Below are 15,350 nucleotides of genomic sequence, written 5' to 3' on the forward strand. Positions count from 1 at the left end.
TCAATTAAAATCATTTAAAATCCTTTAAAAATGCCTTTAAAAATGTTGCTTGAGCAAATGAACAATCATTTTAAGATTCTTATGTACAATATTTTTAAAGCAAAACCCTAACATTCTCTGAAACAATGGCAAGAAACATCTATGAGTATCGAGGTACTATGGAAAGTGAATAACAATTGATGTCGCAGGTTGATTACTTTCCCGTATGATTAATTTCTAAAGATCAAATTGTGCTTTGCTAAAAATGCATAGGTGAATATCACAATTTTCAACTAAGAGTTCCACATTTGTCATGTGTATGTGCTACCGTGATAGTTCATTGGTATCCTTGGGAACCCGCCCCGCGGCCTCATCCTGGGCCAGGGTCCTCCTCCTATTGGGCGAGGAGGGAAAGGAGGATGCAACATGGGAGGAGGCATGGACTGGAACTCTCCAATCCAACCACACGGCATGCCTCCCCGCAAGAAGGCGTTGGAATCCGACTTCCAATGCTGCAGCTCGGGATTCGAAGTGTCCTTTTTCAACTTTATGACTATTCTCTCTGCGTCCTGATTGTGGACATCTCCGTTGAGATTAGTACGAGAATTGCTGGGGACAGCTTTGGTTGTCCGAGGTTCAAGTTTTCTCCAAGACGATTTTCCCTTCGCATGATAGCTGCTCAGGCTAGTCGAGGTTATATCGGGCAGGGGGGAAAGCGGCGAGTTGCCCCGCTTCAAATCCAAGCTGTTTTCCTCTGGTTTGTCTGTCCTGGGTTTTTTGGGAATCTTATACCCGCGCAGCGTATCTTTCTTCGGCACTTGCACTTCTTGGACCTTTTCCTTTCCATCGGAATTCCCTTTCTGTTGTTCCTCGGGGGGATCAGCTTTCGAAAATGGATTTTTATCCTGGCACTTCGTAGATGGAGATGAAGGATGTTGCTTATTTACAGATAGAGGTGCAGCTGGGTGAGATGTGTTGATGTTCTTGGGTTTCTGTTTAGATGATTTCGATGAGTGTTGATACTGATTATGTTTTGGACTCAATTTGCTAACATTTTCTGTAGTACTTAGAGGTAAAGGTGACTGAGTTCGGACAGAGCCTTTGTATGGTACAAGACACACTTTAGGGTCCATTTTATCTTTATTCAAACTACAATCTTTAATGGAAGTCTTTTTTGTGTTTATATTTTCAACGGAACTGTTGTTACAATTAGAGATTATTGGATCATTTTTAATGTTAGAATTTTTAAAGCCTTCCATTGTTTTGGATTCAATTTTCAACTTTCCAGTTTTCAGTGCAAGCAAGGGTACATTGGAATCAACCAACACACAAACTGGTGAATTTAGCTTTGCATCAACTTCAACTTTTATTTTTCTGCCAGAAGTGTCATTATTAATACTTAAGTTGCTTTCAGCTTTAACGTTAATAGTCAAGGCTGATGTATCCAGACTGTTTTCTTCATTTTTACATGTGACGACTTCTGCCGCATTAAAGGAACTAGAGTCATTTTCACTTGTACATTTTGCTGTGCTTTCTTCTTCCTTCACTATGGGTTCTTTTTTCACTTTTTCAAACTCAGATGATTTGTCATCTTTTTGAATATTTTTCATCTTGTTGTTATTTAGTTTATATTTTGATTTTCTGTGCATAGTTTTCACACATTGCGGTATTTCAGGGGCTTGATTAGATTTACACTCAGTATTGCTGTTGACAGGCTCAATTTTCACAGGGAAATTTTCAGATTTCTTCTCAAAAGATATGTTTTCTTCTGAAATATTTAAAGACGGAAGGTATGTATTGCTTGCTTTGGGCGACTGTACAACTGGCGCACATTGAGACTCCGCCTTAATCTCAATACTACTTCTCTTATTCTCAATATCACTGTCCAGGGACTCATTTTTAATACTAGAATAAGCATTCAGATTACTTGTATTGGTTTCATCACACGTACTTTCCGACTCGTATTTAATTTCATTTTCAGACATGAAAGACCGATTCAAATCATCCAAATCTTTGTGTAACTCAAGACCATCATCACTAACAAAATGGTCAGAAGCACTCTGAAAGCTAAAATTAGGGTTACTTTTATCATCTACAAAAGAATTGCTTTGTAAATTCGACACTTTCTTACGCTTGTCAACCTGAAAAAATCTCTGAGATCTCTTTGCAAGACCATTCAAATAAAACTTTGCATAGGGATTTTCGCATTTGGTACGGTCATTTTTCCTGGACATTTTCACATTGTTGCCGTTGAATTGCGGTTTTGTGATGTCTTCACCCACAAGGTTAGTGAGGACACTAACCATGTTCGGTGAAGGAGCATTCATTCCAGTATATTTTTTATCGTACGCTAAATCACCAACATTTGCATTTTGAACGGCAGAAATTTCATCTTCTGATAAGTTGACTCCATATTTTGTCAAAACTCCAACTTGCTTTTCAAATATCTTTTCTTTAATTTGAACCCACTGTTTGGTACTTTTTTCTCTTCTCATTGTCATGTAGCATAGATTGCGAGCCTAAAGAAAGCAAATTTTTTAAAATTACAATTTGAGTATATGTTGAGCACAAAAGTTCCAATATCAATTTCATTAAAATTATTTTTAAATACAACCCGAGAAAGAAAAACAAAATTGAAATCTCAGATTTGATATATGGTCAACAGTTACTAGTTATTAAAGATTCAATGCATCACACTACCATTTCTCCATACACAGTAACAATATTAAACAGGTGAAAAAAAAAATTTCCTCTCGGAAATTCTCAAAGAAATAAATAAACCCCCAGAAAAATAAAGATAAGATATTTTTCATGAGGAAATATTTTCAATGTTACAGTTGTTGAATGTGTTTTTGCAAGATTTGCAAGATTTAATAAATTATTAATATATCTTAGATTTTTCAAAAATGAAAACAATTTTTTTAGAGTTAAAATAAGAAATTAATGATGTCAGAGAAGAATAAAGATTCTTGGCTTTTTTTTTCAAACAATTTAAGAAGTCTTTCAATTTTAACCCATTACTAAAAACTCTAAAGCTTTATTCAACAATAAGAGATATCTAAATTCTAATTATATTCTTAAATAGTTAAAACAAAGAGAAAATAATTTATTGTAATACCTGCTTACAGAAGTGCAAATAAGAAAATTTTAAATCTTTGAAAACAGTACCAAAAAATATTATTTATTAAAAATCTGGAGGCAAGTTCTAAGCATTTTTAAAGGGAAAGTCCCAAAAACTATTGAAGATACACAAAAATATTACACATTTCAATACAGAGTACATGAAACAGAAGCAACAGCAAGTGTGTGTGTGTGTGTGTGGGGGGGGGGGTCTAATATTATGATATTCATTTAATGCATTCTGGAAAAATAAATAAACAAATAAATAACAATATTAATCGTTTATCCAGTATATATATAATATTTATGATATTTTTGAAATAACATTAGTTAACCACTGAATATTGCAGGAGAAAAAGCTTCGTGTTTTGGTCGGAAGTCTCATTTTTTGAATGATGTGGTTCTGCAATGGATAATTTTTCATTTACACATGATAAAAAAATAAACTACTGTATGTGGAAAAGGAGAAAAAAATCTAAAATGTGAGGCAGTAGGAACCCTTTTTTTCTTTTATTTTTAAAGTTGGAAAGTACAGTAGTTTCTCGAAAATCCGAGCTAATTAGGACTTTTCCCACCTCGCATTACTGAAAACTTGGAATACCCAAAAATTTCTTTGGACTTCATAGGGACATGCACGTTTTACATCCTTATGTGAAGAAAGGGAAATATTGTGCCCTAAAAAAATTATCACTCAAATTCAACATCAATTTATGTTTGAATTAGCAAAAATACCTGCCGTTGCCTAGGTCAGTAATAATTGTAGGAAACAATTGCTACTTTCATTCATTTTCTGTTTTAGCGGAAAGAATTCAAAACACAATGCTTTGACGTGATTTAAAATCGAGCTTCTTCCTTATCCATAAAAGTAAAATAGCAATAAGTATAAAGAACAAAATAGTATTCAGTTAGAAACGAAAGCACGACATTTATTCATATAAAAATTTGAAGAATTTCTGAAATATGAACTAACAAAAACAAAGATCACTTTAAAAAACATGCACTTCATTTAATGATTAAAAATGCATTTTAATGCTTTGAGCTTGATATGGTTGGAAAGCTCATGAAAAATGCTTTAAAACACGTTTTACCTGGTTTTACCGAGTGAAAATCGAAACCTGCTATGTTGGCTAGAAACAGCGCTAGAAGCACTTAAAAATTAGTGAAAATAAATTTTTATTTGCTCTTTCACGCGACATAGTTAGCATGAAGAAATTGCTGGATAATATTGTGGTGTTGCGAATTCTTGCTTGAGCATAATGAAATACTTGCATTTGTTTTTATTGTTGAGGCTTTTGGGGTAACTACGGGCATTTAAAACATTTTCATTTTGATTATGTTTTTGCGTTTTTAATATTTAAATAAATTATTTTACGGAGTGAGGGACGACTTTCAGTTCCAGCTCCCAATAATACCTGCATTTGCTCTCACCACAAATAAATCTCAAGATGAAACTTTTGATAAAATTGGCGTACTATTACGACGTGCAGTGCTTTCGCATGGACAATTAATTACATGTTGCTGTGAGTAGAGTGCGTTCATTTGACTGTTGGAAATTTTATATTTAACGGCAAGATCATGCCTACTTTTACAAAAAATATTGTTTGTACAGAAGTTTTATGTATTAAGGGAGTTTTGCGGCATCATTTCATTCAGAGCGACTTCCATAATTGTGAAATTGGCAAACTTTATCCATTTTGGCACCAATGCCAGGACGAGAAATATTTTTCTTTTGCATTCGAAAAAACGAGTACAGAAATGTCTATTTGCAAGGAACTGACTACAAATGAAGTCCCTCTTTAAGGTGGGGTTCATTAAATTGTAACCGTTCATGACAAGGCGGTGGAAATAAATGACAAGAGGAACATACAATGGGGAGAATGGGACATCAAGCTTTATTTTGATAAGAACATTTATGAAAAACAGTGTGATATGTGGCAAAGGGAAGAGGGGTTATGGTGAAAAGTGTGAAACTTTGCGACAAAGGGGAGGGAGATCAAAAATTTTGAAAAGTGCATTTGTCAGTTTTCCCCTTAACCGTAAACAAATCACAAACACGATTTTTAAAAAAATTACACTATTATTGCGACGTCCAGTGTTTTTTAATGGACAGTTATATGTTGCCACGAGTAGAGTTCGTTCATTTGATACTTGGAAATTTAGATTTCTAATTACGAAGAAGCAACTTACTCAATAATAGTAGACGTTTTATAACTAACATTGTTCACACAGAAGTTTTACATATAAATTGAGTTTTGATGCTTTATTTCATACGGGAAGATTTCAAAAATTGAAGAATTGGTAATTTTTATCCATTGTGTCAATTTTTTCTGTTTTTAATGCCAGTGCGAAAAATGTTTTTCCTTTGCATACTTAAACAAAGAGTAGGGAAATATTTATTTGCATAGGGTTAGCAACATGATATTAAAAATAAGATTATTCAAGCCAGCAATTTGTCGACCACACCAATTTCTCAATGGGGTTGTTTCTTTCAATCAAAAGTACTACTTTTAGTCACTAAAATAGATAAAATAAGGAAAAAAAAATTGAGCCAGAAAAAACTATTATTTTCTCAACAGTTGTTTTTTTTTTAACTTTTTTTAATGTATACGGTATCCCTTAATCCATGCCTAATAGTCAATAAATATTTCATGCCACTTGGTGTTATTGACATCAACCATTCAATACTTTTTCATTACTTAATTCTATGTAGTTCAATTCTACCTAGAAAATCCATTTTGATTTTCAGATTTCAATGCAACATATTTTTCTTCATAAAAAGCATACCTTTAAAAATACCAACAAAGCACCTCGAATTAAAAGGGAGTTTGGACTTTTGAGACTCGTATTTTCGAGACTCTACTGTAATACATGGCAGTGTACAGAGAAACAATGTTGTTTTGGGGAATAAAATGGCTCTTTTTTATTTTATGAAAAAAAAAAAACATTTCCAGAAATTGACAAACTGAGTACTAGTATGATCTTTGACTCATTGTGTTTTTCAAAGACTCAATTTGATGATGGTTCTGTTCTGGTTTGAGGAATTTTTGATGTTAATGCGCAATAATTGAAAACAATGACTGATTCAGAATCCTATCGAGATATTCTTGCAGATTATTTCGATAGGATTTTGGAACACCATGGATATATAGCTAAAAATGAAATTAATGCAAGAAAAAAGGTTAACTAAAGAGAAAATTAACTTCAAAAATAGTCAAAAAGACACATAAATGAAGAAAGTTAGTTAGAAAAAATTCCACTTAGGTATTCTTTGTGACCAAACTTACTCTCTCCAGGTCTTGTCGATGATGTACAAGTTTTTTCAGGAAAGCAAATGGAGCATTTTCTTCAGAACATTCATTTTCTGTATCGATTTTCGGTGGCAAGAGTGCTCGATTCCAATTGGCCTGAATAAGTTATCAAAAAAGAAATTAAATCACAATGCAAATATACACAGCTGTAAGCAAAACATGTCATCCCACTTGATTTGAACACTTTTCCACTTAGTTACTCCACTTAAAATTCAAAAACTATCTTTACCATGAGGAACAGACTTTTAAAAAAGAGATTAAATTCAAAAAATCAGAAAGTGAACTGAAGAAGATGGATTATTCCTTTGCAAGCCTGAAATCAGTGTATGGTCAGAAGAAAAAAAAAAAAAAAGAAAAGAAAAGAAAAAAGAATCAAGAATTCTTGAAAGTCTTTAAAAAAGGTTTAAGACACCAATTGAGTGCTAATGTACAGGTTCTAACATTGAGAAAATTAGAAAACTGAACATTTAAAGCACATATTCAAAGATATTTCAAACAGCGGCGGATTGAGACAAAATTCTCAAAGGAGGCCATTTGGAAAAATACGATGTTTTGGAAAATTTTTGAATTTTACAAATATCATACATTATATAGCCTACCTTTAACTAGAACATTTTTTAAGGAATTTTCACTAGGCGACGCAAGTTTAACATAAAGGTTGTAACCTTTTCTAATATTTTTCCTCTTTTCTTAACAAAGATGTGCATATATTGTCCCTTCAAAGTAGTATTCTTGTAATCAGTACTGTGTTCCGAGGGGACTGTATAGGACTTCTGATTTAAGAGGAAGTCGATATGAACCAACCACAAATATAATATTAACTCTGAAGTAAAAGGGGCCTGGGGGTTACTCCCCCGGGAGATTTTCGAATTTGTAGTCTAAAGGCATTTTAGACGATCTTTGGTAATGTTAGGGGAGAAGAGGTTCGGTGGAACTTCCCCGTCTATATTTTGAAATAATAGCTCTAAAAATGCAGTTTTAAACGATCTTTGATGATGTTAGAGGGAGGAGAGATTTGAGGGCCCATCTAAGGAATTTTTTCTGGTTTGTAATTTAGAAATGCATTTTAACTGTCTTTCGTAATATTAAGGGCTCGGGTGCGACCCCCCCCCCATCATTTTTCAAAATTGAAACCTTAAAAATGCAAACATTATCTCTAATAATGCTAAGAGGGAGGTTCAGGGTTTCTCCGGCGAATTTTTTTTTTTGCCATTGCAGAGTCAAAAATGCAGTTTAATACGATCTTTTCGTGATGATACGTAGAGGAGAAATTCGAGGGCCCACACCAAGAAATTTTTCTAATTTGCAGTCTTAAAGATGCATTCTAATTATCTTTGGCAATGGTAGGGGAGAAGAGGTTTGCAGCGCTCCCCCCGAAATTGTAGTTCTAAAAAGGCTGTTATGGACTATTTTTGGTGATGTTAAGGGAAGAGGGAATAAAAGGCCCATCCCAGAAAAATTTACTAATTTAAAGACTTAAAAATGCATTCTAGACTATCTTTGGAAAGGTTAGGGGTTGAAGAAATTCGAGGTCCACTCCCAAATTTCTTTCAAAATTGGAACTCTTTATATTGCAAATGTAGGCAATCCATGATTCATGAGTAAATTTTAGAGGACCAGCTATTTTTTTAAATTGAAGCTCCAGAAACGTAATTATTCAACGTAAATAATTCGTAATTATCCAGAAACGTAAGACTTTCAATGATGTTAGGGAGGGAGGAGTTCGCCCCCAGAAACATTTAGAAACTCAAGCGCTGGAAACAAATTTTAGGCCGATCTTAAACGATGTTGGAGAAAATGAGAGGCGATTGATCCTCGCCTGGAAACTTTTACAAGTGTTTTTTTAAAACATGGTTTATAGACTATATTTGGTAATATTATATTTTTGGTAAATATAAGAGAAAGAGGAGTGGTTTGGAGGGTCCCATATTAAAAAGGGAATGAAGAATAATTACAGAGCTCTGCATAAAGCCAAGTTAAAACTTCTAACTTTAACTTGATGTGCAATCATTAAATGTGTAACTTTTTATCGGACACTTACTAACACATATCCCTTTCTTCCCCCCATGAGAGAATAACAATACAAGCCCATTATGCAAATGAACCCAAATAATTGGTATACATTTGATATTTTTGAAATTTTCGTGGGGTGGCCGTGCCTTCCCTCTGGCATTGCTTCTATTCTTGTTAGACTTCACATGAATTACAATGAAGTTTTTTTTTTCCATTCAAGCTAGGAAAGAGGGTTGAAAAAACCATACTTGAAACTTCCTCAGTGTGGTTTTATGGCTCCCCAGCGTTGTTTTTATATTCTTGTTAGACTTCGAGGAATAATAATTTTTTTTTTTAAATTTAGCTCGAAAAAAGGTTTTAAACTATTTTTGAAACTTTCTCAGGGTGGCCATGGGCCCCCTCTCATTGTTTTCCTTATTGTTAGACTTTGTATGTATTATAAGAGAAATTTTTTGCATTTTTGCTCAAATAAGGGGATTTTAACTATTCTTGAAAATTTCTCGGAGGGGGCCATGGCCCCTCCCTGGATCTGCCCATGATTTCAAAGGTCATTTTAAGCTTCAAAATCAAAGTTAAAGGATCAAAAATTTTCAATGTTGCGGTAATTTTTTTTTTTTTTTTTTTAAGGGAAAAGCAAAATGAAAATTCTTGAAATATAACAAACTTACCTTCCGTTTTAACTTCCAGTAATTGAATATTATTTCAATTTCCGTTCGATCAAATTGGAATAATTCGGCAACATCACCAAGATTTACATAATTGTAAAATTGAGCTTCTTTTTCTTGAATTCTGTAAGAAACAGGATTCTTTCAGTTACTAGTTTTTTGATGCTTAAAAATAATCAGAAAACTCAATTTAGTTACAGTGATGAATTAATTCAGGAATTATACCAAGTCTATTACTTACACTCATTTACTAAAAGAATTAATTTTTCATCTACTCTTATCAAAAAATCAAGCAGAATAGCTAGATAAATATATTGGAATTAAAATGATGGTTACTATTTCTTTTTTCGTAAAAATGTGACACTTCAAACAAACAAAAAAAAAAAAAAAAAAAAGACACTCAAGACCCAATCAAATTTTAATAAAGCACGCTTATGCAATTGCATACCTGCCGTCTTTGAGACTGACGTAAAAAATTTTTATTTATTGAAAAACAGGAGAAACACATCTTAAATTGAAAAATAAGGGCGATACTAGCCCTTACATGAAAAAAAAAAAAAAATACTGTAAGAAAGGGTTTTTCCAATTAACCTTTTTTTGTAGACACTTTTAACTGAACTTTCAAATGTCTTATACTCAGAGACAAGAAGTATAATCAAATTATCTTTTTATCAAAAAGGAGATTTTTATCAAAAAAAAAAAAAAAAAATGTAATTAATGCCTAGGTAGTCAACGAAGTACTATAATTTTTATTAGTCTTTCACTTTCAATTGATCTCAAACAAAATGAAAATCGGTGTGTGTGTGTATGTATAACATACAAAAGAAAGATAAGACTTGTAAAATAACAATTTAGTAAAAAATAAATAATAAATTTCCAATCATTAAAAAAACCACAAAACAAATATTAAATACTTAGTAGAAAAATAAAAAAACAATATTATCAAAAGCAGGGTCTCAGCAGAAGCACACCAAAAGGTCTCTAGTTTAAAAAAAAAAACAATTTCTGTCAGTTTTTTCAATGTATTCTGCGGTTACAGACATTGTCTTAAAGTTGTACATAATTTATGTACATAATGTAATGTACAATTTAAAAAGAACTGCAGTGATTTATTATTTTGTTAGCATTTCAATTCACTTTTAAAATGAAGCATAACTTGTAAAAGTTAATCCAGCAGTTTTAAATATGGCTAAATAACATGCAATATCTTTTACATTTACTTTATAATGAATTCTTGTTGTAGTGACCAATTTTGTTAGAGCGACAGGAACATTATTATAATAATATTCACTTCACTCTGATAAAATTCTATTTTTCATTCTCAAATCATACATTGATTAGCCAATGACACACTATTTTTACTCAAAATTCCATTAATTTGGAATAAACAATTTGATACATGCCAAAACCACCATAGTCTTAAGGCAGACACATGTGACACACTGAAAAAAAAATACTGAAATATCAAGGCGTCATGACATACTTTTGTAAATCAAATAAACTAACTGATATAACAATTATATAATACCAGCAATAAAATTCAAAACTGCTGCAAGAGCGTGGTCAATGAACAACTGAAATCGTACAACACGACGATAATTCCTTTGTTTACCTTTTTCTCCGAAAGGATCCATTTCACCACTTAACTCCATAGATTGCATTTGACAAATCACAGCTCTGGATTATGCAGCGTGCTCTAACACTCGAATTGCCCGTTTGTTAAGTAGAGAAGGAGTTGACGTGCAGAATGATGAGCAGTAAGCATCACTTTACAGATTGAATACTACGAATCACAGAGTAGGAAAACGCTGCACCCGTTGGTTAAGTAGCTGCACTTGAGCAAGGATTTTTTTTTTTTAACGGGAAAAAATAAAAATAGATTTTCACCGAAATGAAGATTTTGCTTTTCAAAATTACCGAAATATACGGAATTCCGTCAAAATACGGAAAATTCACATGTCTGCTTAAAGACAGAATGATTTTTTTCTTTCCTGATTTCAAGAACATTCACCTAGGAGATAAGTAACTTTTCATAGCAAACTAGTTCCCTGATTTTTAGGTAGTTTTGATTGGGTGATTTCAAAACAAATAAAAAAAAAACAACAACTAAACGTTTTTATTTATGCTGCGACATTATACTTGAAGTTTTCAAACTGACTAAATTTTCGCACACAGGGCTACCTATAACTACTAAGCTTAAAGTATAACCACCTCGCGTACAGATGTTCCATCCAATAGTTAAATGAAGTCTTTTAATAAATCATTAAATAACCACCACACAAAGCACATAAATTTCTTTCAAAAATATAACCATGTTAAAGAAATTACTTTTGTTGTCTCAGATTAGCTCGCTGTTCACTGCTTAATAATTCTCGACCTTCTTTTTCAGTCTTCTTTTTGGGCTCATTTTCGCCTTCCGAGTCAGAAAACATTAAATGCTTTCTTCTACTGTGTTTGGAACAAAAAGCCTAGAAACAAATATAAAATAACATGAATTATGCCTGAATTGATTGAGAAAATAATAAAATGTTTATATGACCACCTTAGTTTCCAGATTTATTGGCTCATTTATTCAGATTCCACTACAGGGTCGGTTTGTGTGGTATGCAAATCACAGGAGTATGTAGAATGTTAATTGAAATAGTTTGAATAAAATATAAACCGTCCACAAATGAGGCAGTAGACATTTGTAAGTAGACATTTTCAAGTTATGAGTAAAGTGCGTTAAAAGAGAAGGTCCTAGGTAGGCTTTCATTGAAAACTTTTTCTAAATCATGCTGTACAGCAGCAACTATCAGGGCTACAAATAGGGGAATGTAGGGCAAAATGAAAAGGTTAAGATGACAAACTTTTTTTAAAAGGAACAAATAGGAAATTTGTTTTGAAAAATCAGTACATAAAGAAGGAACATTGTATTTTATACTAAAAATTGCATTGAAACAATATATTTTATTTTTGGCAGTAAATTTAAGTCTTCAAAAAAAAAAAAAAAAAAAAAAAAAGTGGAACATTTTCACCTTTTTTTTCCATGTAGCAAAGTAAAAATGATATATTTTTCTCATTAAATATTTTCTATTCGATTATAAAACATATTTTGGATTAAAAGAATCAGTAAAAAAAAGGTTAAATGAAAAGATAATGAAATAATAAACAAATGATTAAATGAATAAATCAATTAATATATAAGGAAAATAAATGAGCTGCTAAAAGACTGAATGAATGCCAAAATAAGTCAATAAATGAATAAAAAGGGGAATTTATAAATAAAGGAATGTAAATGAACTAATTAATAAATAAAAACATCAGTGATTTATATTAAATTATTGAGTGAGTAAATGAAACAAACTATTTTACTTTGCCCCATCCATTTTGCCTTGCATGGAGCAGGTAAAGCAATTAAATTAAAAACGCAAAGAAGTAATAACTTTTAAGCTTTTATAGTATTAATTCAAAAACCAAAGATTTCTTGAAATCATGATTACAGTACGCTATTTACTTCGAGACAATGGAATAAAGGCAAAGGAGCTAAGGCATAATTGAAAGCTTCCGCTTTGCCCGTATGGTTGTTTATTTTACGTAGCATTGAAAGCATTCAAGGAAATTTCAACCTAGGTAAAATAAACAACTTAACAGACACAAAAGCAATCTTAGGAAGTTCATCCTGTGGATAATAAGTAAGATTCAATACTTTAAAGTTGAGAAAAAAGATGCACAAATATGCGGCAGTGTATAATCGCACCTCATTAATTTTACTTTTTTTTGAACAGATAATTGGCAGACAATGTGTAGGGAATTAAGAGTACTTAATTTTGTAAAGCAAAAAAAATTTTTTTTCTTCAAAAAATCAATTTTCCCTGATTTTTTGTTATTTTTTCGAAATTCCCCGACTTTTCCCTGATTAATAAAGTTCCCTGACTTTTCTCTGCTCTCCCTGATCTGTCGCTACTGTAATTGTACAATTTATTTAAAATACAATCAAATATTAACTAAATTAATGCTGTATTGAATATTAGGAGGCCTCAATTAATATTTAAAATGTTAATAACAAGAACTTTATCATTATATAGTAACAAAAATAATTTTTGACTTACGACAAAAAGTTACAATATGAGTATCAATTTTTGAAAATTGCCTGTATTATCATATGCTTTAATCTTTGGCAGTATTTTTTTCTTGACTGGAATAGACTACATATGGTACTAAATACTTAAAATAATACCAGACAGGTGGAGATAAAAGCAGACTAAATATTTCAGAGAAGAGGTTCACCTCCCATTTGTATTGGTTATCTCCAAATTTTTAATTTTGCTACTTACATCCCTTTGCTTCTCACTGCCTCAAATGATATCACACTTTGAAAGGGAAGGGGGTTCATAAAATTGTGAGTTTGACCAAGGGGGAGGAAGGAGGTTACAAAAAGTGTGACATAACATTTTTTCACGAGAATACGTTAATGAAAAATAGCATATAGAAAAGTGGGGTTAAACATGACTTTGAGACAAGGAAGGGGGGTGGGGATGGAAAGTGTCAAACATGTTGAAAAAAAGTGCGTGATTCTTGATGGACAATCCCAGTTTAAATTGAAATAAATAATGCATTACTTACTTTTAATAAGTCATCTTCCGTCATATTAGGTCTGATTGTTGCATTCATTTTTAAGCCCTCCTTAAATGCACAGGTGACATGAAATGATGATTTGCAGCCCTTTTCCTAAGTATTAAATATGTATTATGCACATGTGATACAACAAGAGAATTACATTGCACAACTAAACACAACATAATGACATAAGAGGGGGGAAAATGACATCTGTAACAAGTTTAAGAAAAGAAGTCTCGGCGAAAATGTAAAAAAAAAAAAAAAAAAAACTTTACAAAAGAATTCTTCCATAAAAGGTTTTACAAAATACTGTTATCACTACTAGTGGACTAAAATTATTAACATGGTATAATTTAAACATTTTAATTAACTTTGGAAAGCTTACATTAATAATTTACTATTAGTTAATTTTAAAAAAAAAGAAAGAAAGGAGAAACATCCAAAAAGTGTATAAATTTTATTTTGATTTAACTTTGAAATTTGATTAAGAAGACTACATGATAATTATTATTTTCCTAAAAAGCAAAATTATGTTGAAAATATTCCATTTCTTACAAGTTTCATAAATGGACTGTTTCATTAGTTTTGATTAACTGATTAAACTTTTAAATACAACCATGAGAATGGAGAAGATACTATGTAATTATGTAAGAGATTTTGGAATACTTTTCTTAAAAAGCAATTAAATAAAAAATAATACACATAGCAAGCACTTATATTAAAAATAAAAGATCAAAAAGATTTGGTTTTACTTACAGCACACTGAATACAAGCTCCATTTTTTTCTTTGCACAAAATACAAACTAGAGCCCATCGAGTAGCCTAAGATATTAAATATTAATGTTATTTCAAAGATCACTAAGAGTATACATCAACAAAAAGAATAATTGATTTTCACACAACAGTTAAAATGACACATAAAGTTATTGAAATGAAATTAATTCAAAACATTGGCAGCAGTCATTGCTTCCATAGTTCATTCTTCGCAGAGAAATGAAATTTTCAACAATTCTGTAGCTCAGATACCAAAATTATCAGATGGCACTTTTTTTTCAATATTTTCAAGAAATCAACATTGAATTTATATGAAGTATTGAAACATCAGAAATTGGTTTCAGACTAATAAATTCTAGACTAATACAATGGATGGATCAACAAGCCATAAGTTATGATTTTTAAACAAAAATAAAAGACATTTTCCCAGACAGTTGAGCAACTTAAAATCTACAAAAACCATAAATCCAGTGATACAAAAAAATGTGTTTTTTTTTTTTTTGGAAGGATTGATAAACGTTATACAATAAAAGTATCACTTCATCCATTCCCAATAATCCCCATTGCCAAATGAATAATTCAAACTGATTAGCATTAAATTCTCATTAATGTTTTAATTTGGTCAATGCATTTTCTTTTTCCTTCTTTCCTCTTCTTTATGGATAATTTTCCCTTTTCTGCTCCGTTTTTGCTATTTCCCCCCTGTACTTAATATTTTATGAACATGTATTTAAAAAAAATGAGATTTTCACTAAATTAATCCCATTTATTAAAGAAAGAATGAAAACATTATTTGCAATGAAGTAACCCCCCCCCCCTCCAAAAAAAAAAGAAGACTTTTTAAATAAGTTATTGCATAGCAAGACACTGCATGCCGAAAATATATTTCAAA

At 31.6% G+C, this 15,350-nt stretch overlaps 1 protein-coding gene across 1 annotated transcript in view; it reads right to left on the reverse strand.

The window, feature by feature from the left end:
• Positions 1 to 290: 290 nt before the first annotated feature.
• LOC129216734 (PHD finger protein rhinoceros-like) overlaps positions 291 to 15,350 on the reverse strand; it is a 60,796-nt gene continuing 45,736 nt past the window's right edge. The window contains exons 11-17 of the mRNA XM_054850951.1: positions 14,441 to 14,506; positions 13,691 to 13,795; positions 11,414 to 11,553; positions 9,089 to 9,209; positions 6,384 to 6,503; positions 1,673 to 2,498; positions 291 to 1,570 (exon numbers count right to left, since the gene is read on the reverse strand). Coding sequence (XP_054706926.1) covers positions 291 to 1,570; positions 1,673 to 2,498; positions 6,384 to 6,503; positions 9,089 to 9,209; positions 11,414 to 11,553; positions 13,691 to 13,795; positions 14,441 to 14,506 — 2,658 coding nt within the window. The remainder of the gene's footprint in view (positions 1,571 to 1,672; positions 2,499 to 6,383; positions 6,504 to 9,088; positions 9,210 to 11,413; positions 11,554 to 13,690; positions 13,796 to 14,440; positions 14,507 to 15,350) is intronic.

The sequence above is a fragment of the Uloborus diversus genome, chromosome 2 (genome assembly GCF_026930045.1).
Source record: "Uloborus diversus isolate 005 chromosome 2, Udiv.v.3.1, whole genome shotgun sequence".
Taxonomy (NCBI): domain Eukaryota; kingdom Metazoa; phylum Arthropoda; class Arachnida; order Araneae; family Uloboridae; genus Uloborus; species Uloborus diversus.